Source organism: Henckelia pumila, chromosome 2 (genome assembly GCF_033568475.1).
Source record: "Henckelia pumila isolate YLH828 chromosome 2, ASM3356847v2, whole genome shotgun sequence".
In the NCBI taxonomy this organism is placed as follows: Eukaryota; Viridiplantae; Streptophyta; class Magnoliopsida; order Lamiales; family Gesneriaceae; genus Henckelia; species Henckelia pumila.
Window position 1 is genome coordinate 95,637,373 of NC_133121.1, and position 23,736 is coordinate 95,661,108.

Below are 23,736 nucleotides of genomic sequence, written 5' to 3' on the forward strand. Positions count from 1 at the left end.
ATAAATAAAATAAACGAATTACACACTATATTAAAAGGATAACCATTTAAGCTCCCCGGGCCCTATCTAGAGTGTCGGCTTACAGACAAGATTATATCACTCAAAGTGTTTGGCAAGCAAAACATTCATCCATCTGTGTACTTCTAATTCAGAAAATACAAGGGTGGTAGTACATCACTTTTGGCCAAGTAGAAATGAAAACGCACTAAAATATGATGAGCAAAAAACAAAAAATATTTACGCTGGAAAACGTATTACTAAAGGAAGTACACGCTCACAAGGTGGGATTGAACAAAAAAACGATTAAGGGCAAAAAAAATAATGCTTTGGGACTTTTGTACACGTGCATTTCAGCAGTTCTGCACCAACAATCAAGAAACAAAAAATAATTGCCTAAAAAAATTTCCAAGCTAGTAAACCATGCTAAAAGAACATTTTGCTAAAGAGCTCTACCGTTTTCATATGGGGAGTCGAGTGACTTGTATCTGCGGGAGGATTCAGGAATGGCATCTATGGAGCTATGTTGCATTCTCGCAAATATAGGTGATCGTAGTCAACGTACTTTTCCCAATGGTTACGGAACTTCTGTATGCCAATCTCGAGCCATGGTTTCAAGTTGCCATTGTAATGTATGACCGCTGCACGCTCGATATCTTTTTGGGAGACATTTGGATTATAGCCAAGACCCAAGACATGCCAAAATTTATCGAGAGGAAAAGTGCGATTCCAAAATGTTATCAAACCAGGTGGCAGGGTCCCAAGTTTCCACAGCAGTCTGTCGTGATTCTGAGCAATGAAAAGCACTCGTGCTTCAATATTAATAAACCGAGCATTTATCTTATTGACCGATAAGAGAGTAATATGCACAGGAAGATAAGTATGGGGCAAGAAGAGCTTGGAGAAAGTTTAAAGACAAAGCATTAACCATTCAGGTTCAAGAAAAATTGTATTATGCATCTTACCAGGTTCTGCCATTTGTGGTACACCTCAGTGATATTTTGTTTCTTCCACTCCTTCAGATCGAAGATATTCATCCCGAAAGCCCAACCACAAGCACGAGGATCAAAGTTCTTTGAAATGATGGGATTTGAAAAGTTGAGATACCGGTCAAACCGATGAAAGCTTTCCCCACATGTTTCAACCACTCCAATGACCTTCCCCTTTAGATCTAGGGACCAGAGGCCGGTAAGATCCTTTTGAACCACAATATCATCATCTAAGAACAAAATCTTATCCAACTTTGGAAAGATTTCTGGTAGGTAAAAGCGGAGATGGTTCATAATTGAGAGGTACTTAGGGTTTCTAAACTTCATGTTTGAATCAGATTCGGTCCGTCGATTCTTGAAGTAATAATCAATCATGGATGGAGAACCCAACTGCCTAAGAACTGGACTGTAACTTGCATTTAACCACGTGAATTCCTCTACATTCTGAACCTGTATCGTAGCCTTCCCTGGAAGGTTGGCCAAAAACCACATTTTCATCGCAGCATAATTGAGCCTGTCGGTGACCACATGAAAGACATGTTTCGAAGGATCCTGCCCAAACAAAACCAAAAAATTCACCTCGAGATAGGAAAGATCAGCTAAAATATGAAATTATTTTTGGTCCATTTCCCAACTAATCTAGCCCCCATACCAGAGGTTTCTAACAAGTTCTAATAAGATTGTGTTAAGAGTGTCAAAACTAACCAATCAAAATTAATAGACTTGGTAATAATACCACCATTTAAGATGCTTCAGCCTTCCAATTGATCACACAAAAATATACAAACATTCTTTACCTTAGCATGAGTTATAGTTGAGTTCACAACAACTGCAGCAGCCAATATGTTGTCCGAAAATAAGGCATAGTGGTATAACTTGGGATCAGCTAATTTTTCCTCGTTTGGGAATTGTTGTTCAGAAGAGTTCAACATGAAATAATCTGTTGAGAGGCGTAAGGGAAGACAGTGTAGCCCTTTAGGCATTGTTTTGGCAGTCAAGTGTGTCAAAAACAACTCTTGTTTCTTGTGGACTCGAAGCTGCTCCTCGGCTAAATGAAGCATCGCACGAAGTTTCTTTATTACGGCAGCACAATCATCTTGTATTTGTTTCCCTTTCAGTAATGTTTGCTCCATTGCTCTCAATCTCTCGTTAGCACTACAAGTGAATTAGAAACAAACAAGAAACATAGAAACATGTCATTTTCTCTAGGAATTTGAAGACCAAAGTATGTTGAGATCGAATCATACATTTGATTATTTGAGATCATATTTGATATCAATAAGAAACGATAAAAATAGCAGAAGCAACCAATTAATCTCATGCACACCAAAATAATATACTAACTTTCTGGGAAGCTCAGAATCCTTGGTTGCATCACCAAGTGCTCGTTGAACTTCCTTCATACGCAGTCGAAGCTCCCTTATAAATTGGGGATTGTTTCGAGTTCCTGAGAGAGAAAGATAAAGCTTTGCTCGGATGAGTTGATCCTTGAGTTGACGAACAAGGGCATCTGGAAAAACTGTTTGTCCATTCTGTTTCTCTGTTCTAGCCTTCGTTTGTACTCTTCCAGTATCTTTCCTAGATACTTCAGAAGACTGTTGCTCACGTTTCATTTCCTAGAAGAAGAACAAAGACATCAAGTGATGGGTTTTATATACTGCATGGTACACACTTAACTCAGAGCAATAACAATGAACTAAAATAGACCAAACTTGCATGGTTCATGGTTTCATGTCCAGGAACAAAAACGCATGCGTCTAAGATGCATATTTCGTGTGCATCAACAGATGTTCAAGGTTAACTATTTTTCATATTCCACCGAGTTTTACAAAGGTATGGGAAGCAAGAATGCAACAATAAGCAACAAAATCTATGTTATCGATAATCTATGAATTCCTACAAGAATCAAAGGTCAAACTCAAATCCTCGTAGGATTCAGATGAGAAAATGAGATAGCATAGCGCATTTCAGATGCAATAAACAAGATAAAAAGGAAATGTTCTATAATTAAAACCATGATAGAATGACTTATTGAAGCAGAAGTTTAGTCATAATCTGACCTTTTTATCGGAGACACTCTCTGATGTCCCCTCAAAACGAGGCCGATCATTTTCTTCCTTCACATCAGTATTTGCTTCCCTCTTTCCAATAAGCTCGACCGATCCACTTTCTTTTGAAATTTCTTCACCCGTCTCTGCCTCTTTGGCTGTATAAATCACCTGTCTAATTGGATTCTCATCAGACTGCTGGTCGCCTCCACTATTGCTCAAAGTGAGAGAATTAGTAGTTTGGTCCTCCGCTGATTCTATATTGTTTGAATAAGAAAATGAATTAAAAATTCAAGCATACAACAAAAATGATGAAACAATATGTACAATCGTGTAACAAAAAACCTCCTGCCAGCTGTCTTGTAATTCGGGTGCTCTCTCCAGATGCAGAGTTTGAGTAATTCGAGCCAGATCCAATTGAACTTTCAGGATACACTATGCCCGTTGGTTCTTTCAATGTGGTAGAGGAGGACTCCTATAAAGGAAATAGCCATTACAGAAAAACAGAACAAAAGTCCAAAAATTCCATAAAAACTTATACCCAAATAGGAGACTAAAACTGAAGAAATACCTGAGGTAGCACATTTAAAGGCCTGACATCACCAGAAAATGGCTGCAAACGGAAAAATTCCAAGAAATGATTTCTCCCCATAAAAGAAACAAAAAACAATTAAAGGGAAATTGTCGAAATACAAACGAGTTGCTAATAAAGACTTACAAATGCTGAAGCATCTCCCACAAATTCATTTATAGCTGTATGGCAAGCAACAGAAAACTCCAATCAATCCAAACATCAAACCAAAATTAAAAATATCAAGAAAATTAACAAGTCAAGAATTCTTCAAGAAGATAAGGGGACATTACAAGAAGAGTCGGTGAAATAGGCACCGAGAGTGTCGGTGTAAAGAACAATAGGGGCAAGAACCGTCACCAACAGAAAGAATATCACTGATTTTCTAAACTTCATCTTCATCCTGTAAGCTCTTTCCCCACTCTCACCCTCCAACTGACAAATTTCAAGATTCAAAACCAAATCTGTCAATATGTATACATGTCTCGATTTACACACCAAAAAACCCAGAAAATTTGTGAATCTTGATCATGGTGTCGGTGAATGGAGATTATCCACAGGAAGGGAAAACAACCCACAAATCAAAAGGTCGAAAACTAACGAATCGGAAAAAAGAAACAAGCTTTAGAATCTGGAAAACTCCAGTTATAAAACAAGTAGCCCAGATGTATGAAGGAGATATATTCTAACGAAAAAGCTACACATATTTCTTGATGTGCATGTGAGTTGGGTGGGACGCTGCTCAGTGATCTCTCATCTTTCTCCCGTTTTCGTAAAATTCACCATTAATCAACGACCATTTCATTTCCTTTATAATTAGTAAACTGATTTATTTCTTGATTTAATTATTTAATTAATTTCCTATTTCATAAAGTATCAAATTTTTTATACACAAATTCAGAGAATGCGTAAGTCCATTATCTCATATGATTAAACAATAAAAACTAATACAAATATGTACCATACGCGTAAGCGCATTAACTTATAAACATACTATTAAACGAGGAATTGATTGAATTTTCTTTGTTCATTAATTAATGAATCACTGCCGCCAGCGTATTTTACCGATCGAGTTCACGTTATTTTAAGAGTACCATCTAACTTAATTTTTTTAAAAGGAAAATACATTCTTATCATATTTTTGATCGTGTATATTTGTCTTATTTAAATTAGATTTGATATATACGCGGTCAAATTTAAGTTTTAAGATTTTTTTTTTAATTTTAGTTGTTTTTCGGATGTGATATTGATGTGTTGATACGTGTAGAGTTGACGAGTCAAGTTGGCCCACAACTCGTCGCACCCAACATTAAACAAGACAGATTGACAGTTTTTTAGGTAGTTTGTAAAACACTAATTTAACTCACTTATTTTAGGTGGCGAGACTGCCAATTCGACAGACTCATACATGATTTGAAGGTTGGGACACGCGGGCCCGTAACCCACCATTTGGTAGGTTGAAAACTGCAACTCAATCCACCTATTTTATACAGTGCGATGAATCAATCCGATGAATTTAGCCCATGTGATATGAACATTAAAAAAAAAAACCAAAATTATCAAATATTATAAGATATGCGACTAAAATTTAAATTTAATGACATAAAATACCAAAATAAAAAAAAAAAACCAAATATGTGTTACCAAAAAAATGCCGATCACATATATTTCATCTAGTACGAAGTTTTCAAGCATTGGAAGAGATCTAGAGAACTAATTACAACAATCTCCTCCCCAATTATTTATTTATTTTTTTAAAATACACTTCCCCCTAGATCTAATGAATTAGGAAGCGTGTACATGATAAGATTTATCGGATTCAGAATAATCGAGGGATCTGGGAACCTTCTTTTCTTTGAATTTCAATCATTGACTTAATTGGAAGTTGGAATGTATTTACGGGTATCTCTGTCAAAATAAAACAATCATATAAATTGTCAGGGCTAATTGCATCCAAATCTCTGTGAAAAGTTTAAAAAGCATAAAACCTCTTGTGTAAAATTAATAGCATGTAAGGCCCTATGTTTTAAAAAATTAGCATAAAAACCCCTATAAGAGGGTATAAATGTGCCCGAGTTTGTATAACATAAGGGTGAAATGTGCTACATTTTAAAAAACTGGGGATGCATTAGCCTATTAATATTTTTTAAGGAGTTTTATGCTTTTTAGACTTTTCACGGGGTGTGGATGCTGCTAAAAAATGAACATCAATTTCCCAAGCATTTGCTGCAAAGGGAACATTGACTTTCAAAAAATGGTTCTCATTTGAGTAGTCAAAATCAGCCTCTTTCATATTCACATAGCAAAAGCTTGGCTCAACGCCTGCATAGGCTCCAAAAACACCTCCCCCTCTTCCTTTGATTCGAATTCCATATCGCGAAAAATCATAAAAAACCTCAATAGATTCAAGGGCTCCTCCAGAATTATACATATTCACCAACCCGATAGGAGCAAACTGAATTTTCTTGCCATAAACCTATAATCACATAGATAAACATGTAACTAATTTGTATGCTGCTATGTATGTCCAAAACTTAACGAAAATCGACTATAACTAGCAACAAACTACCTTGATAGGAGATACAGTGAAGACATCACATTCCAATGTTGTTAACGTAACATCAAGGCTTTCATATTTCGATAGCCGATTAAGAGATCCTGATCTGAAGGAGAAGATTGCGAAGTCTCTATCCCCTGGCTGGGGCAACATTTCGCCTATGTTATCAATATCTGCAGGGGAAATCTTTCCAGAAAGCTCAACTGCATTTGTTAGTGTAGTATTATTCTCCATGCCAGGCCAGGTTCCTGATCCTTGGCAATTGAATGCAGCAACAACTCCAGTAAGCTTATTCAGATTCCATATTTTCATCAAGCTTAGGCATATTTGAAAAAGAAAAAAACATTCAGAATACTGAAGTATATATTGTATAGGAACCCAACAGACTGGTGCAAGTGAGTGTTCTTTGTGCAATGATGCAATGACATTTCAAAAACATGATGTATCACGTTCGACACCCATCAGACTCTGTATTTGCGCATTTTGTGGACAGCCAAACTCGATTGACATACCTTTTCCCATCGGTGACTGGGTCGTTGAATAAGCAATCACGGGTTGGTCGTCCGATGTACTTTGCTCTCAAGATTGAGCCATCAGGCAGCACAAGCCTTTTAAGTATTTCAAAATCATGGCATCCTGGTTTATCACTAATGATGGAACCAACCATGGTTAGATGGGAAAGAAAAAAGAATAATTTTCACATTTGAAGATGTACATTCCATCTTTAATGAGTGAACCAAGCTATGTGTACCTAACATAGATCCCACAGCCTCCGACAGCCCGAGCAACTGCGTGGAATTCAGCAGCATCATGACGGCTCTGGGATGTTTAGATGAATAGATAAATTAATTGCGCGAGCCATAGCTCAAATTTGATAAACTATGCCAAGAAAAATGAGCCTCGTACATAGAACATGTCCCAATCTGGTACAAAAATTTCTCCGAAGAATAAGCTGTTATAAGCCACAGCAGCTATATGGAGCGTTTGTGTCCTCGGGTTCTTGGGGTAGTAATCATCTGATGCACGAGTGATGGCACTTGTTTTAGAACTGTAACAGTGAATATGAATGAATTTTTTGACAGACTAGAAGTATATGTCACTCAACATCAAGAAAATTTAGAACCACCCTTCTCTCAAGAGGCTATCAGTAAACTTTTGACATGGGATTCACTACCTGAAAACAGAATCAGTGCTATGAGCCATGCAACAAATTATGTCATTTTCTTGGAAATTCTTGGATATCGACTTTTCGAGGGATTCTTGAAAACGTCTAGTTAGCAAGACACGGCCTCCTGAGCCAGTTGCTACTGTTTCTAGTATGTTCTGTACATCAACCTTAACTCCATCAACTTCCTGGGAAGCAAGGTATCCGTGTAAATCATCGTAGAATTCGAATATATTGTCAGGATCAACCGTGCCAACACCATACTTCTCCATGCAGTCCATGGCTATATCCCGGCTATGTGAAAGATTTCCTTGTGACTGTAATGGGAACTTTAATATCGGATTGTACTTTTTGGTTTCCGGAGCGTCTGGATGAAGGCCTCCCCAATATCCCATTAATGCGTGCCATACGTATACATACCTGGGATGAAGAAGAAATTTCCAGGAATCAGACATCGAAGCCTATGATACATAATACATCCATACGACACAATGAAGATAACTGTGCAATAAATGGGAAGGACATGAAACCGAGCATACTTCAGGCCGAAAGTGTTCTTTATATCTGAAATGAATTCTTTCAGACTGTGTGGCTTGTTGCTTGACTCCTCATTATCTGCCTTGCAAAATTTGCGGTTTTCTTTAACGCTCATCAATCTTGCACCGAATCTGCATTTTGCTATTACCACATATTCATATGAATTTGCATTCAATTCTTGCTAGAAAAGAGAAGACAAGCTACTTACTGTGAGCCTTCAATGTAAGGCTGCCCCTCTACTTGGAACTCATTGGTTGTATCTTGCCACCCGTCGTCAATTATCAAAAATTTTGCTGGCGTGCCGCCTTCAGCTAAGCTATGATATAGAGAACAATGAATAAACGTTGCAGAATATCAAGTGACTCAAATATATTCCTTGTGGAACCAACCGTCATCAGTTGTATTAAAAGTCATAGTCGCAGTTGATAATACAAATAAAAAAATTTTAAACCGTACAGTAGTCCAAACAACTTGTTTTGATTGTTGTACCATATGGACAACCACATTGGACTGCAGAGGCAACTGGTGCTGGCCAACATATCTTAAAGAGAGGAAGGGAAAAGGTAGAGTAAACACAAGAAGTATATAAAATACTGAGATACAGGGTAGCTATGATAACCTTTTCAGCCCGTCTCGGATTCCTTGAGGATTTACATCGTGGTAGAAAGCATCCCAGGTACACCATCCCAACCAATCGAGAATTCCAGGCATCTGATCAGATATTCAAATGCTAAGTCACGAAACATAGTATGGTTTTCGTATTTAAGTCCGAATCATGCCTGGAACACTTGCCTTCTTATCCTCTCTGAGTGTAAATGTTCCACTGCACTCCTGCAGGATCCTGTGCATTCTCAGAAAATAACAACACATGGCCTACTTCAGCAAAACTCTTCATTCAAACCATGAATGAACCTAGAATCCCATAATCTTATTTAAGCAGATATAAAATTGAGGAATCAAAATGTAGCTCAGACGCCCCCACCTACTTCATCGATTCCTTGATCAACTCAAATGGGTTGCTTCCGAAATTCATGAAAACCGCACGTGGACACGCCGAAGCAGTGATCGTGGCATCACCTACAGAATCTCCAAATGATTTTTTTATTCAAGAAATGATAAAGATTCGTTTCAGCAATGAAACAATGTCAATTGAAGAGAATTTTTTATATAGTTTTACCACTTTCAACACACACTTCAAGTTCATTAGCCGAGTTCCCCTGCAAACTGCTTCTGAATACACCATCTAATACGGGCAAAAACAGTACATAATCTGTGTTTTCGCCAGAGGCCTCGAGCAGCAACATCTGTGTCTCAACAGGAACGTCTCTTGCCGAATTCCCTACTCGCGGTATCATCCACCAAATCTTGAATCTAAACAAAGATAAAAGCCTGGATTCTCTGCACAGAACACAAGACTTATATATATATCCCACTCCGCCTAAAACACATTTGACATATATATCATTCAATGCAAAAGAATAAAAATGGCTCACTCGATAATCCCAAGCTTGAATACATGCCGCGAGCTGCTCTCACCAGAAGCCGCACCTAAAAAAGCAGACGAATACGACCACGGTGTCATTAAAATGTTTTCTGGTACGCTGGAGACCACAGTCTTGCCATTAAAGCTAAGAACTCCATCTTGGAAAACAGGCTTCCCTTTGAGAAACATGGAATACCTGCTGAAGCCTGTTCTGTAAACAGGCAAAGCCCCGCCATTGAAGGGAGAAGATAGAGAGATTAATCTCACTTTGCATGGCAGATTTCTAAGAATGGAACATGCCACCATAGCCATGGAGCCTTTGTTATTTGAACTTCAGGAAGCCATTTGACAGTTAAAAGCAGTTGTATGTTAGTTGATTTGGTGTGTGAAAGCCGTAATGATAAAGAGAAAAAGGCTGTCCAGAAATAGGATGTGGATCACAACATCCTTCTTTTGGATATTTTTTACCTCAAAAAGTTGACAAACGACCTCTCATTTTTTATTCCACATTCATACTACATTGACCGTTGACCATCCATAATCAACATAAAATTTCAAAAAATATATATATAATTCGATAAAATATTTACAGTGAAAACTGCTGCTTTAAAAAATTGTTTAAATAAGTTCAATTTTTTTAAATGTTTTTATTATTAAAAAAATAGAAATAATTTGACGTTGAATAAATATTAAAAAAATATTTTTGTTTTTATTTGTTAATGTAGATAGAAGCAAAATGTCAAAAACAAAAAACGCTAGCTTCTAATTTGTGCTTTTTAAAACGACTTCTATAAGTAAATGCTACCATTTTTAAGAAAAGTGTTTTTTTTTTTTGTCTTTTCCTCTTTTCCAACCAAACAGACCGTAGTATAAATTAAGTATCTCCCTCGTTATATTTTTTTATTACATAAGAATTTGCGTCGTTATTCTTGGATGCACGCTTACCAAATCCTCAAAATAACACGATAATCTTTTAAGTCATATTAGTCGGATAAATCATGTTAGACAAGTTTAGTGAGACATACTCGTTTAATAAGATATTGATGCGAAAAATTGAACTTCCGATCCTAATAAATTTTCTTCCTTAGTTTCTTGATAAAGACATTTTTTGTCTATATATATCTTTTGGACCAAATATGGTTTAGATATTTCTGTTCCAGGCATCGATCAATGAAATGAAATTTGAGAATTCAAATGAGACTAGAAATGGTAGATTCGATTAGAGGGTCTTTTATTTATTTATTTATTTATTTATTATTTATTTATAAAACCAATGGGGCTGATTTTGTAAAAATATATATATTTTATTTGACACAACAACCTCATTTTATGTTCCAAAAAAAAAACTCATTATTTTTTTTGAAACTAGAACCACCTCATAATTAATTTGCTTGCTGGCTTCCTAACATAGTATAATAATATATATTATATTTGACACGACAGCAGATTTATTTATGAATAAATAAATAAAATTGACCAAATTCAAACAGTGTCACCTCCCATGTATCACCACGTAATGGCCACTTGTCACCTCCTCCGACCGCCGCCCCGCCATGCAAAAAACCTCCTTTTCCTCCGCCGACACTCCACCATGCTCTCGTATATACGTACAGTGAGAATCTGCTGATCTTCCAGCTTCCCATTCCCGAATCGAATCGCGAAAAGTTTGCGCGCACATGGCTTTCGCATCAAACAACTCCGGCGCCGCCGCCGCCAACAACCACCACGACGAAACCCACTTGACGATCCCCAACATCGAGCTTCAGCGCTTAACCCACCTCACCGACTACCTCCCGGACCTCAAAACCTACCCCAACCCGCTGGACAACAGCCCCTTCTTTCACCCCGTGTCCGAATTCTACATCACCAGCACCGACGTCATCCTCCGCCACATAATCCACGATCTGTCCGGAGAGTTCTCATCCCCGGGACCCCACCTGGCTTACCACCGGGCCGGGCCTCGGAAGGTCGTGTACTTCGATCCGGGTCAGGTTCGGGCCGCCATAGTGACGTGCGGGGGGCTGTGCCCCGGAATGAACACGGTGATCCGGGAGCTGGTGGTGGGGCTGTGGGAGCAATACGGTGTGCGCGAGATCTACGGCATACGGGCTGGGTACCGAGGTTTTTACTCCTATGATCCGGTGCAGTTGAATCCGAAGATGGTGCATGGTTGGCACAAGAAGGGTGGCACTGTTCTGGAGACTTCCAGGGGTGGCTTCGATCTTCAACAGATTGTGAATTCCATTCAGGACCATGCCTTTAACCAGGTGATATGTGAATTCCCCTTTTGCCTTTTCATTTGATCTATTATAGGATGCAATGCTCCAGAATTAATTTTTTTAGAATTTGAGTTTCCTTTTGCCTTTTCATTTGTTTTGATTAATTTTCGGGTATTCGGTTTGACCCGACACACGAAAAATTACTATTTTTTCATGTTAAATCATTACTTCTCGTGATCCGGGTTGACCCGCTACATACGTGAGGACAAGAGACCTACTCGATTGAATTCGGCCTTTTGTGATTGATCTGTTTTTTACGGGCTGTCGAATAAAAAATTGAGTCTTGATTGGATTGGAATTGAAAATTACTCATAACATGTATCTTGGGGTGGATCATAAGATTTATATCCTAAAAGCACGTTGGAAAATCAATGTATTTTTTTGTCTGATTCTTTGAAAAAATCATGCATCAATTGTCATATAGCCCTTTGCATGATTTTTGATCGTTGAGAGTTGTTGCACGGTAATGTAGAGCTGAGTAGGCGCACCACCGAGTGCATGGAGTTAGAAAAATGAGGAGCAAAAAGATAAAAATGGTGTAAATCATTTTTTCATATCTTACTATATATATTTATTATTATTATTATTATAGTGGAGAGCCTTTAATTTACCAACTTTCAATTAATTGGTGGAGCTTGAAATGAAATTACGATTATATCATAGCTTAATTCCAAAAAAAACAAAAATTATTAGACAAATTAGTCATTTTATATGATTACCTCTTTTTTTAGCCATTGATTTTATTTTATTCATCTAAATGACACTCGCTATTTTTGTTTGTATTTTAATTTTTTTTAGATTAGATAGTTATCACTATTAAAACTTTTGAATATCTAATTCATCATGTGCGTTCTAAAAATAACATGAAAGTTAATTAATATAAAAAAATTATGTATATACACGCATCGTGTACAAGGGACGCTAGTGTTCAAGCACCGATATATATGCATAAATCTCAAGATACAAGATGTCGACACATCTGGAAGTTTTCATATTTAATGTTATTTTTTCTACTCTTTTACCAATTTATCTCTATTAAACTAATAACATTAACTATTTGTATAATTGTTTCATTGGATTAAAATCTTCATAGAATAAAGACAAAATGAAAAATTGCTTTACAAAATTTACTTTTCCATACATTTTCTTGATTGTGTGAAAACACACGCAAATGTAAATGAGTGGAATGGATGGAGCAACAAATTCAACAATAAATTTATGTAAATTGGTCCTAATGCTTACAGGACCAAAAACATGTTTTGTCATTTATCGTATGGACTTTGAGATTCTTCAATTTTATGGGCATTGACGCTCTAAACTTCTTCAAATTCGTGGGCTTTCATATATGCTTTAGCTTATGGTGCAACTCTTTGGCATTGCTTGTGGAAACAAAGGGAACTGCAATCATCCCACATCATTTTAATTGGATTTTGGGAATGCTGAGGAGTTCGAGTCAAAGTATCATTAGACCGTGAGACTAGTAGTGCACTCAGACAGTAGGCGAAGCTAGCTCTCGAGCTATATGTATGTGTTACATTAGTAAATCAACACGAACCACGAATGTACGTTAGTCGTGACAGTATGTTGAGGGAGGATCATGATGCAAGAAATATGACCCTACACCTGTGGAGAGTTTAAACTTTAGGTGCTAGCATGTACTTAAAAAATCTAAGAAGAATATCAAGCATGTGGAGAGTTTAAACTTTAGGTGCTAGCATGTACTTAAAAAATCTAAGAAGAATATCAAGCATGTTTTTATTAAGAATGTTCTTTTTTATATATGTATACTTTATGTGTGAAATCTGGAGTTGAATGAGAACTCGGGTTTAGAAAATTCAGGAACTTGAATGTTGTCTAGAGTTGGAAGTGCTCCAAACTCCGTTTTCCTCTGTGTGCATAGAGATGGAGTAGAGTGACTCCCCTCACCCTTCTACCCCAGCATTAACACGTCGGTCTGCTTTTCTATAAAATATCTCATCTAAACTAGAGTTGGCAACTCTTCTTTTCATGGCCCTATTTTGACTTTTTCAATTGTCAATACGTATACAAATATGCAGCTATACATTATTGGTGGAGATGGCACAATGCGAGGGATGGTCGAAATATGTAAGGAAATCAAGCAACGGAAGCTAAACATTGCAGTAGCTGGACTTCCCAAAACAGTTGACAACGATGTAGGCATTATCGATAGATCCTTTGGTTTCCAAACTGCAGTGGAGATGGCACAGCAAGCTATCAATGCAGCTCACACGGAGGCTGAGAGTGCCGTAAACGGCATTGGCTTAGTCAAACTAATGGGACGCAGCACAGGGCACATCGTCCTTCACGCAACCTTAAGTAGCCGTGACGTTGATTGCTGCTTGATCCCAGAAAATGATTTTTACTTGGAAGGAAAAGGTGGACTGTTTGAATTTATAGAAAGTAGGCTCAAATACAATGGACACGCGGTGTTGGTTGTGGCCGAGGGTGCTGGACAGGATGTCATACCTAAAACTGGTGATCAATCTCATGTACAAGAGAAAGATGAATCTGGGAATCCGGTTTTCTTGGACGTAGGTGGCTGGTTGAAATCCGAGTTAAAGAATTGGTGGAGTAGGGACCATCCAAAAGAGCTTATTACTATCAAGTACATAGATCCCACCTATATGATAAGGGCTGTTCCTGCGAATGCAACAGATAATTTGTATTGTACACTTTTAGCACACTCAGCGATCCATGGTGCCATGGCTGGATACACGGGGTTTGTCTGTGGTCCAATTAATGGGAATTACGGGTATATTCCTGTGGATGAGGTAGCTCAGGGCAAGAATCGCGTGGATACTAAAAATCATAAGTGGGCTTGGGTTAGATCTGTCACCGACCAGCCTGACTTTGTAAGATTCTCTGATGCGAGTGGAATATGAATTTCCAGGTAGGATTTCTTCGATATATACTTGCTACTCTTTCAGTCCTTGAAATTGTTTTTATTAGAAAATTGGGTTTATGGGTCTCCCTGCACTTTTGAGTTGGAAGGCATTGTTTTCTCCTTTCTCTATCCTTAAGAGATTATCCATATTGTTAAGAGGTAAAAGAGTCAATTTGATGACTCCGAACATGATATTTTATTTCCTGATAAACTTTATGAAACACTCACTTTAGAGACAGACCAGAAAATGGAACTAGACATTTCCCCTGCTGATAAAATTATTGGAACTGAAAGAAACTCCTTTTGAACACAAACACAAACACAAACACTAGACATAGAACAGATGATATCAGCAGTGCATTGATGCAGGTTGTTTAGCAGCAGTCTGGTCCACAGCATACTCGTGCACAGCGGATCAGCGGCTTGGAGAAATCAAACAAACAACATCGGCAACCTGCAAAACCAAGAACAAAGAAAAACTTTTTGTCATCTACAGCCGAGTTCATCAAGATTAGTGATTTATTTTTTCCCCACGTCAACATTGAGGTAATTTGGCATCAACATTTTCGAAGATGAATTATATAGTGTCTTGTTGGATGATGTATTGTTTTGCTCTTTGAAAGTGTGAAATTTTATGTTGTATATATTGTATCATTTAATAAATAACATATTATGTTCATTATATATTAAATCATATTTATTTGGTCTTTTGATCTATTGTAGAAGATTACCAAGTAATATTTTAGTCTAGAATATATAAAACATGGGAAATTCTTATGCCTGTGATATTCTCCGGTAGATAGAAATTGTTGCAAAAATAAGAGAGGTGTAAAGCTTGATGCATGTTATCTTATGGAAAATGACCACAATTACCAAATAAGTGTTTGGGAGTTATTGAAATGAGGTGAAAATCAGTTTATATTGGAATCTAACCAAATAAGGTACCATTAAGTCCAATTTTCTCAAATTGAAAATCTTTTGGAAAATGATATCAAATGTAGCCGTGAGATGTTAAAAATTCAAGGAAGGATACGTGTAGTTGACCTTGGGGTTGCACCATGCCTGGTTGCACCTTAGCCGCATTCGCCCAAGTGACGAGGAAAGCTACCACAAGTAGCCATGACACACTGGTGATAAAAGATTTTGCATTGGCCATTTCTTTCAGTTTGTGTAGATATGGAATTGGTAAGAAAATGTAGGTATGACAAATCCCTTTTCTTGATGCCCTTTTATAGTTTTTATAGTGGAGAATCGTCTCCCTTTTCCCAAATCTTTAAAATTATGTTATTTTTCGACCAAATATGCGAGATGGGTTTTCTTTGGATTATGCATCGCTGCTATTGTTGACTTGGAACACTCGAATCCATCATTTGATCAGGCGGTGGTGACTCCATTATAGTTGAATTTCAGCGGTCACACTAGTGGGAGTTTGGAATGTTCCAAGGAAGGGGAAGACTGCATTAGTTTTTTACTATTTTATATTCAGAAATTTGAGAATGTAGCGTCGCAGTCATACGAATTTATACTCGTGTAACAAGTCGCAACGTCAGAGTCTTACGAAGTTGCAGATGTTTTGCTATCGGTTTTGTGAATCCCCAAGATTTTCATGTATGCATATTATCGAAAATAAGATGATTAAATTAAATGAATGATTGATCAAGCTCATGTAGGCAAATTTCAAAATCCATGAAGCCACAATTTCGAAATTTAGGGCATTCCAATCCCCATGAAGCCTACCGAAATGCATGCAGCCACAACGCTAGTCAAATTCAAAATTTGAACGAGAAATCAAGTTGTTTTGTAACCCATTATAACCTCCATCCTTACCATGATGACCGCCATCATTAGGTTGATTAAGGACCCTAATTAGCGCATTTTATGACCCCAAAAAACGACTGCCCTTCGGCTGCTCATTTGAACCTATAAATAGAGCATGAACTGAAGGAACAAAGCACACTTAAAGGTCCAAGGTACATAATGCATTACTGTCATGAGAGATTGGAATCCGATCTCCACCTTCCAGAACGTCCATAGATGTTTTACATGTTCTGTCCAACTTTCATCACAATCCAACGGTTATATTTGTGTAAAACACTTTTTCAAGAATACTACACAGATTTTATGCGAGAAGAGAGCAGCTTCAGTTTGTCGTACGGAAACCAATCCAAATGGCAACCAAATCAAATTTTCACAGTTCACAATTGATTTCACGTCTTGAGGAACATTCTGCACAAATTTCAGGCCGATCCGACGGTTCAACATGTCGCAAATGCTTCTCAAAGTTGACTAATTATCAAGCCTATGCAGATCCGAAAGCTCTCCTATTTTCGAGCAAGAAGTGCAGCAGTCATACCCTTTTCTGATCGATTTCAAAGCCAAACAAAGGCTTAAGTTCCGTCCAAAAATCACACAAGGAGTTGCTGCCCAAGACCGATTAGATACTACAAATTCGAAGCATCCGATTATGCACAAGTTCGAGGATTTGAAAGCCTTCTTGTTCGATCATGTCACCAAGTTTCATTCACGTTTTTAATCCAGTTGAGCAAGTCCAAAGACTACCGAAATCTATTTAAGCGTTAAAGGTAAGTGGACGTTTTGTTTTAAAGTAATGAAACTCTCTTTTTATTTTCGATTCCAGCATGATTTGTTTCATGAATAAGCACTTGTGATTTTCTGGTGTACCAAAACTTGTGAACTAGTGATAGAATTATATATTCTGAACATTCTGCTATGTTTTTGTTCTGTTCTGATTCATCACTCTTTAGAGGATAAACATATAAAGGGATGATGTCAGTTAGCCACAAAATTTGCAAGCAACTTGGTACACTGCCTCTGCCTGAAATATATGTTTTTGAATTTCTGAAAGAATAAGTTTTTGTCTTTATATTATGTATATGAATGAAATCCTGTTAAAATGACTTTAAACGAATGCTAAGAATTTCTCTAATTTACTGAGTGACACCTATATCTCTCGAAGATGATGAGCTGAAACCAGTTCTGGGACTGGTGAAAACTGATCAAGATCCTGATGTTTAGTTATGTTTAAAAATAAATCACTGCATTATACTTTGATGTTCCAGTTTAGTTTATTATTCGATCAAATTTTGTAAAATACAATGTATCTTCAGTTTATGCATAAAAAGACTGGTTACTCTTGAAATCTGTATTCCAAGGCTTGTTGTTTAATGTGCAAACGTTAAATAACGCCGATGCCAACTAGGCCCTCTTTAGAGTTGTGATAAGTTTTAAGATTTTCGAATCTCTCTTACTTGTAAAGTTTTATAAATTTTTTTATCATAATATACTATATTTTATGTGGGGGTTAATGTCATTGTTATTTTAACCGACGCTAACTTTTTTTCTTATTCTTTTTCTCTCTTTTTCCCTTTCATTTTGATCAAAATGAATTAACATATTTTGGGAAATGACAACTTACTTTCGAGGGGAACAATATCATTAGTTCAAAGTCCAAATCAAAATGAATTAACATATTTTGGGAAATGACAACTTACTTTCGAGGGGAACAATATCATTAGTTCAAAGTCCAAATAGACGGACTCTTGGCTATTATACCACACAATACAAGAAAACGTAAGCTAGTGCGGAGACCTGACAAGACTCTCAAGTTTGTTCACATTTCATGCCCACTAGTTTTTCATTCCAAGTTGTTGTCATACAAATGAACTTGGATATCCAACCAATGTACACTTGTTTTTAAAAAAAAATTATGTAAATAAAAAAATTATATGACTACACTGCAGGAGTTGACATCTAAAATTTTTGGCAGATTCAGGATTCGCAGATTTTTCTGTAGCAGAAAATTTAGCCATGGTACATAACAGTAGCCAGATATCTTGAGAATAAGTGAATAACAAACTACGATGGAGCAGAATACCAGTGTCGCTGTAGAAAATTTCCAGTATATGAGGCTACAATGACTTGGTTTTGCCAGTAAGAAATATTAGAACTAACTACAAAATAGATTCATAGGTTTTTCCTGTCATGTAATTAGCCAGAAAATTAGGTAGCCTCAGTGATGCTATAAACCCGTTGACAAATTTGGTTCTGCATTGCTTCATGAAAGGAGCCAGCCATATGCAAACATCTAGCGACCTTAAAAACAGAAAAACCTGAATCAAGTAGCAAGTGGCAATCAAGATTCATGTGTTGAGAAAGATATTGGTGCATCATTGGGTAAATTAATTACTTTGTTACCTCGTTACAACATAAAGGAATGTGTAAACACCAGATGAAATAACTCGTAAGCAAATTACCTAACCATAATGCCATCATTTGAGAGTCTACATCATAGCTTTGATGTTAGCCAATTCATTCAATGCCTCCTTGAGGTTTGCCAGTTCGTTTAAAGCAATTCTGAGAGGGTCTCTTAACTTGTCCATCTTGGCCTGAAAACGGTCATCATTTACAACTTCAAAAAATTTAACGAGCTTCCGGACATTGAACAAAGAAACGAGATAATTTCCCACGCTCAATCATTTGGTTTATGGATTTTAGTAAAATGCTCATAAAAAAGAAAATATGAGTTCATAAAAAAGAAAATATGAGTGCATTGGTTCTTCACATGCATGTTGCTTAAAAAAAGCTTGCTGCAAATCTCAAAAGTTTTCAAGAGCAAAATATGCAGTACCTTGAGAGCAGGTATAAGAGCAAAAACTTCATCAACCGATTCAGGGTGAATGTTGGCAATCAAACAAATCTGAAGGGATGAAACATGTTTTATCAAAAAAAAAATCACTATGAAATGAAAAGATAACCACCAATAAAACCCTCTAAGCTATGTACCTCGACATCAGAAACACCGAACTTCTTGAGAGATCTAATCAGAGTTAATGGTCAGCAATGCAAAAAAATGTCCTATTATCCAATAGCCAGTAGCATATATGGCTAGGAAATAAAGTAAATTCACAAGAAAAGAGGATACTCGAGCATTTTCTTGACAGCCTGCGGTCTTGTAAAGTTCCCAGTTCTCTTGGCATATGCCAGTCCCAGATCAAACGACCTAATTCAAAGCACCCCCAAAAATGGTTAGCTACCCAGAATTGCAATCATGTTGCACATGATTCAAGAGTAGTAAAGAGCTGAAAGGGAGTTATGAGATGAATGTGATGACAAGAAAAGGTAACTTTAATCAAAAGGGCGGAAGAAAGAGTTGAGTATGAAAAGGGCGGAAATTTTAGCCAATTTCGCTCACACAGGAATTTTTAAATCTGGATCTTGAGACAACATAATCATCTGATCTTGAATTCCTTGCAAAATTTCTGCAGCTTCACAGTCCATCAAGCACATAGTATTTTGTGGAAGTTCTGCACATGCATTATCAGATATTTCATTTATGATAACTAACAAAAAATGAACAGATAAGTACGATATCAAAATCATCAGAAACAATTTTCTCTACCACAAATGCATTAAATTCTGACTGAATAATATTCAGTTCAAGCATCCCTCAACTTGGGAAAAAATAACAAGCCAAATCCAAGGAACTAGATATGATAAACCAGTCATAAATTTTTAAATATGTTTTAGATTTGGATTTTTAGGTAATTTCCAGAGCTTTGTATTATCTTTACTTCTAAGGGTAGTGACCATTTTTCCCAGTGCATCTATTGTGATCTTTCTGCCACACATAATTATTCAACTAGTGACACATTTTCATTTACCTATGAGAACCTGAAATCAATCAAAAGCAAGCAAAGCAGAGCAGGCATATTATAGATGTACTGACCTTGGTCGAGTTTGCGCTCCACTGGAGGAGTTGCTTTTCCTGTGGATTTTTTACTGCCATTTGCAACTTTGTCCCCTTTTCCACCTTTGCCCCAGCCACCTTAAATTGTTGATGAATTCGTCACCAAAATGAATGAAATAAAATTACTATAACCAAGTTCCAGAACATAACCAAACCTGGTGTATCATCCCTCCCATTAGATCTTGGAGTATTGGCTTCCATTAATCCTAAAAAATTGCAATAATGAAAAGTTCATCAAAAAGTTATGTCATTTTTCCTTTCAATTCAATGTGTTAGCAACTCAACAAATAGTCAGAATAACAACGTAAAAAAATATGCATGTCAAAAATAGGTTTTTAACCTTCAGCATCAAACTGAACCTTTTTCCCTTTCTTTGACCTTGCAGAACTATCATCCTTCCGAGCTGTTTATTTTGCATGAAAAAATAGATACTGAGCAAAAAAGTAGAGTGAAAATCATTCCACACAGCACCAATGCAACAAAGACTGAATTACACCATAACCAATGGGTCCAGCAAGACATAAAGGCTAGTACATTCCCAAATCACCAGTAACTTCATTTTGTCAGAGGATAAAGGCATAATAACTACATTAAAAGATCCATTTGATACATTGCATTTTATCGGTGTTGCTATCACATCCAAAAGATAGCTAGAAGATCCATGAAATGTAAAACTTGTTCATAAGCATGCAATAACACCGTTAATTGATGAACAATAATCATACCTATAGTTATTGCTCATAATATGATTCAAAAAGCAGGAGAAGCTCACAGTTCCCATACTATAATCAAGTGTTCAGATTATTATTCTTTAAGTAGAAATAACACTTCTATATTTGCACCACCCTACCTAAATTATTCTCATTTCCCTTTCAATAAATGTGTTCAGCATTTGTATATTTTAACAAATCGAAACCAATAGCGATGGCAGATACTTCTTTACTTTTTCAAATGAGTGAGAAAGTGCCTATTTCAAACACTAGTTCATAATCATTTATTTGGTGGGCTAAGATCCAACCAAAAATTAAGGAACCAATAGACAAAAAATCTTCTCATTCAGAAACCGATTGAATTTCATACAATCATAAGTAAAAGATGCCATTGGCATTGGCACACAGACAAAGAATCACTAAGACAATTATGGATGACGATTAACCACAACCCCTTTCCCTCGAAACTTTCTTCAAGAAAGAAACAATTGAATGTACTTTTTCTCAAAGTCAAGGAGGCAACCAATTGCACAGTGAACTTACTGTTGTTTCACATACTGAAAATTATTGTATGCATCGGCCGTCGAGCACAAACCACTGGGATGACTAAGCAACCCTTAGACCACAGTATATGCAACATAAAGAAAACTATATTTCACATGATCATAAATCAGGGACATGATTTCTACACCGACAAGCACAAGCTAATTGAATCCACCAACAATTAGCCACGAGGTAGCACAATTAATCTCCCAGAACTTCAAATACTGAGACAAGTTAGGTGCACGCGTGCGTAGTCAACCCAAAAATATTAAATCTCATGTATAATTTTCCCAAACATATAGTTTAGCAGCTGGGTGCAGGTACGTCCTCCCAGAAAATTATTCACTTTGGGGGCCCAAAAAAAAAGTTGCAAGAAGAGACTCCAGTACCGGAAGATTTCAGAGCAGATTTTCCACCTGGGACGAATCCTCCACCTTTTTCTGCCATATCGTTCCCTTCAATCACCTTAATTTTATCAAAAAGTCCCACTTAACAATGGCATTGCTTATTTATAACAATAACAATAATAAAAAAAAGCATAAATTCCCAGAGACATTATTTTGGGTACTCTCATGATTTGGCGCACAACCGTTTCACATGCAAAAGAAATCAAACAACGAAGCGTGAATTTACCATAAATCAAGGTAAAAAAACAAAATTTTCACCAACATTCCTTCACAGCCGGGAGATGGGTAACGAATTCTCCAGTCTTTCCGTAAAATAACCCAAGAAAAACTAGAGAATAGATGAATTTTTCGATATTTCTTACCAGATTAGCGGATGACCCAGAATCCTGTGGCAAGCTACTTAGGTCAGTGATCTTCGTCAGTGTACAATTACGAAGAAACAGTCTCTCTCCTGTATTTGTCGCTACAATTCTTTGCTCTGTAAACTTTGGAGCTATAGAAGGTAATGCAACTTTTAGTCACCACGATTTCGTTCAAAGTTTTATTGCCTTTTTTTAAAAAAAAAAGAATTTATTATATCTATACAATCTATACATCTATACAATAAAATATAATAATGCATGAATCCCTACAATAACAAACTTGATCAAATTAATGGATTGACAAAATTTTCTTGCTACTTATAACTCTCATCTTTCAATTATATTTTTGAATTTTGAGATATAAAAAAATGTTCATTATATTTAGATATAATATAAACTATTTATGCAAGCGAATTTTTGCGTGTGTGGATTACTAATATATACTAGCAATTGAGACACACTCGATGTGTGTGCGACGTAATACATGAATATTATTTATGTATATATAGGTATGAGAGTAGTCATGTCCATATAATTGAGAAAAAATGCATTTAATTGAAAAGGGGGAAAAAAATAAAAAAAATGTAAATTGAAAATAATAGAAAAAAACATGAATGAGTGGATGGGTATTTTTAAATTAAGAAAATTCAGATCAAGACACCAAAACAGTTTTTTTGATGCTCTCAGTTTTAATAAAATAATAAAAATATATATAAAGTTGACATAGTGCGTGAGCAGCATATCGAAATTGATATATATACATATATATTTATATATGCACTAAATCATCTGCTATATAAAGTCATAGTTTAATTTTATCACTCATCACGTATATGCCACCATCATTAATATTATATATGAATAGATCTCTCGTGACACATATCGATCTGACATATATTTATAATAAAATTTAATTTTTTTCAATCAATTGAGTCGAATAGGAGACTCATCTACAAAAATTTTGTACTCAAAAATTTCATTCTTTAGTATTACAATTTGATATCCAATATACTTGTACTAAAAAAAATCGTCCATTTAATGATCATAGTTTGCATTAAATCATAATTTATTTTTGGTACTTAAGCCTTAAAATGTTACGTCTATCATACTTGCATATTTCCCTTCTATTTGATTGTTTCAGATTAATAGTTTCAAATTGTGAATTTAAATTACAATTTTAGTACATTTTTCATGCTAAAGCTGGCGTCATTTCAATATTAATTTCTTTTAATGGATTAAATAGTAATTTCTGAATAGTCATTCTAAAAACACAGTAATTTCTAAATTTATCTAATGTGTGTGTATATATATATATATATATATACACACACAATTCTAAAGGAATCTAAAGTTCGAGCTATTATAAATTCATATGATAAATTCTCAAGAAAATGAAATAAAAAAGAACTGCCAAAG

At 36.2% G+C, this 23,736-nt stretch overlaps 4 protein-coding genes across 8 annotated transcripts; 1 reads left to right on the forward strand and 3 right to left on the reverse strand.

Moving 5' to 3' along the window:
• Nucleotides 1-236: 236 nt before the first annotated feature.
• On the reverse strand, nt 237-4,458 carry LOC140885449 (probable galacturonosyltransferase 4). 3 transcript variants are annotated; one of them, XR_012150948.1, is made up of 10 exons: nt 3,899-4,453; nt 3,753-3,787; nt 3,606-3,647; nt 3,380-3,509; nt 3,047-3,291; nt 2,331-2,602; nt 1,784-2,141; nt 963-1,538; nt 454-786; nt 237-359 (listed from the first exon to the last, which is right to left on the reverse strand). XR_012150948.1 is itself a non-coding variant. In XM_073292407.1 (9 exons), exons 1-9 carry the CDS (start codon nt 4,005-4,007, stop codon nt 511-513), a joined length of 2,040 nt encoding a protein of 679 aa, XP_073148508.1. In that variant the 5' UTR covers nt 4,008-4,458; the 3' UTR covers nt 237-510. The 3 variants fall into 3 exon arrangements, 2 of the variants coding, with proteins under 2 accessions (XP_073148508.1, XP_073148507.1); XM_073292407.1 differs by having other exon boundaries at nt 237-786; nt 3,380-3,506; nt 3,899-4,458; XM_073292406.1 differs by having other exon boundaries at nt 237-786; nt 3,899-4,451.
• Nucleotides 4,459-5,279: 821 nt separating this feature from the next.
• LOC140882609 (probable galactinol--sucrose galactosyltransferase 2) lies at nt 5,280-9,714 on the reverse strand. 2 transcript variants are annotated; one of them, XM_073288708.1, is made up of 14 exons: nt 9,544-9,714; nt 9,358-9,412; nt 9,042-9,262; nt 8,851-8,941; nt 8,657-8,705; nt 8,484-8,575; nt 8,073-8,180; nt 7,867-7,995; nt 7,337-7,747; nt 7,069-7,210; nt 6,914-6,981; nt 6,675-6,809; nt 6,175-6,478; nt 5,280-6,081 (listed from the first exon to the last, which is right to left on the reverse strand). In XM_073288708.1, exons 1-14 carry the CDS (start codon nt 9,581-9,583, stop codon nt 5,752-5,754), a joined length of 2,175 nt encoding a protein of 724 aa, XP_073144809.1. In that variant the 5' UTR covers nt 9,584-9,714; the 3' UTR covers nt 5,280-5,751. The 2 variants fall into 2 exon arrangements, with proteins under 2 accessions (XP_073144809.1, XP_073144808.1); XM_073288707.1 differs by having other exon boundaries at nt 9,358-9,675.
• A 1,307-nt stretch (nt 9,715-11,021) lies between these two features.
• LOC140882611 (ATP-dependent 6-phosphofructokinase 2) lies at nt 11,022-15,040 on the forward strand. The gene is made up of 3 exons (XM_073288710.1): nt 11,022-11,614; nt 13,684-14,537; nt 14,901-15,040. The coding sequence occupies exons 1-2, from the start codon at nt 11,024-11,026 to the stop codon at nt 14,527-14,529; spliced, it is 1,437 nt and encodes a 478-aa protein (XP_073144811.1). The 5' UTR covers nt 11,022-11,023; the 3' UTR covers nt 14,530-14,537; nt 14,901-15,040.
• Nucleotides 15,041-18,300: 3,260 nt separating this feature from the next.
• LOC140883248 (DNA-directed RNA polymerases IV and V subunit 4-like) lies at nt 18,301-22,470 on the reverse strand. 2 transcript variants are annotated; one of them, XM_073289640.1, is made up of 11 exons: nt 22,321-22,470; nt 21,941-22,016; nt 20,639-20,701; nt 20,454-20,504; nt 20,278-20,376; nt 19,744-19,855; nt 19,474-19,551; nt 19,335-19,368; nt 19,180-19,248; nt 18,806-18,937; nt 18,301-18,644 (listed from the first exon to the last, which is right to left on the reverse strand). In XM_073289640.1, exons 2-10 carry the CDS (start codon nt 21,996-21,998, stop codon nt 18,833-18,835), a joined length of 669 nt encoding a protein of 222 aa, XP_073145741.1. In that variant the 5' UTR covers nt 21,999-22,016; nt 22,321-22,470; the 3' UTR covers nt 18,301-18,644; nt 18,806-18,832. The 2 variants fall into 2 exon arrangements, with proteins under 2 accessions (XP_073145741.1, XP_073145740.1); XM_073289639.1 differs by having other exon boundaries at nt 18,301-18,661.
• Nucleotides 22,471-23,736: the final 1,266 nt, after the last annotated feature.

Coding starts and splice junctions, on each gene's coding strand:
- LOC140882611 (XM_073288710.1), top strand. CDS start 11,024: ATGGCTTTCGCATCAAACAACTCCGGCGCCGCCGCCGCCAACAACCAC. Junction 11,615..13,683: donor AGGACCATGCCTTTAACCAG/GTGATATGTGAA, acceptor ACAAATATGCAG/CTATACATTATTGGTGGAGA.
- LOC140882609 (XM_073288707.1), bottom strand. CDS start 9,659: ATGGCTATGGTGGCATGTTCCATTCTTAGAAATCTGCCATGCAAAGTG. Junction 7,996..8,072: donor CCTTACATTGAAGGCTCACA/GTAAGTAGCTTG, acceptor AGCAAAATGCAG/ATTCGGTGCAAGATTGATGA. Junction 7,211..7,336: donor AGCACTGATTCTGTTTTCAG/GTAGTGAATCCC, acceptor TCACTGTTACAG/TTCTAAAACAAGTGCCATCA.
- LOC140885449 (XM_073292406.1), bottom strand. CDS start 4,007: ATGAAGATGAAGTTTAGAAAATCAGTGATATTCTTTCTGTTGGTGACG. Junction 3,292..3,379: donor TACAAGACAGCTGGCAGGAG/GTTTTTTGTTAC, acceptor CAAACAATATAG/AATCAGCGGAGGACCAAACT. Junction 2,603..3,046: donor AGAGTGTCTCCGATAAAAAG/GTCAGATTATGA, acceptor TTCTTCTTCTAG/GAAATGAAACGTGAGCAACA.
- LOC140883248 (XM_073289640.1), bottom strand. CDS start 21,998: ATGGCAGAAAAAGGTGGAGGATTCGTCCCAGGTGGAAAATCTGCTCTG. Junction 19,856..20,277: donor GGAGCGCAAACTCGACCAAG/GTCAGTACATCT, acceptor ATGCATGTGCAG/AACTTCCACAAAATACTATG. Junction 19,552..19,743: donor CCAGATTTAAAAATTCCTGT/GTGAGCGAAATT, acceptor GCTTTGAATTAG/GTCGTTTGATCTGGGACTGG.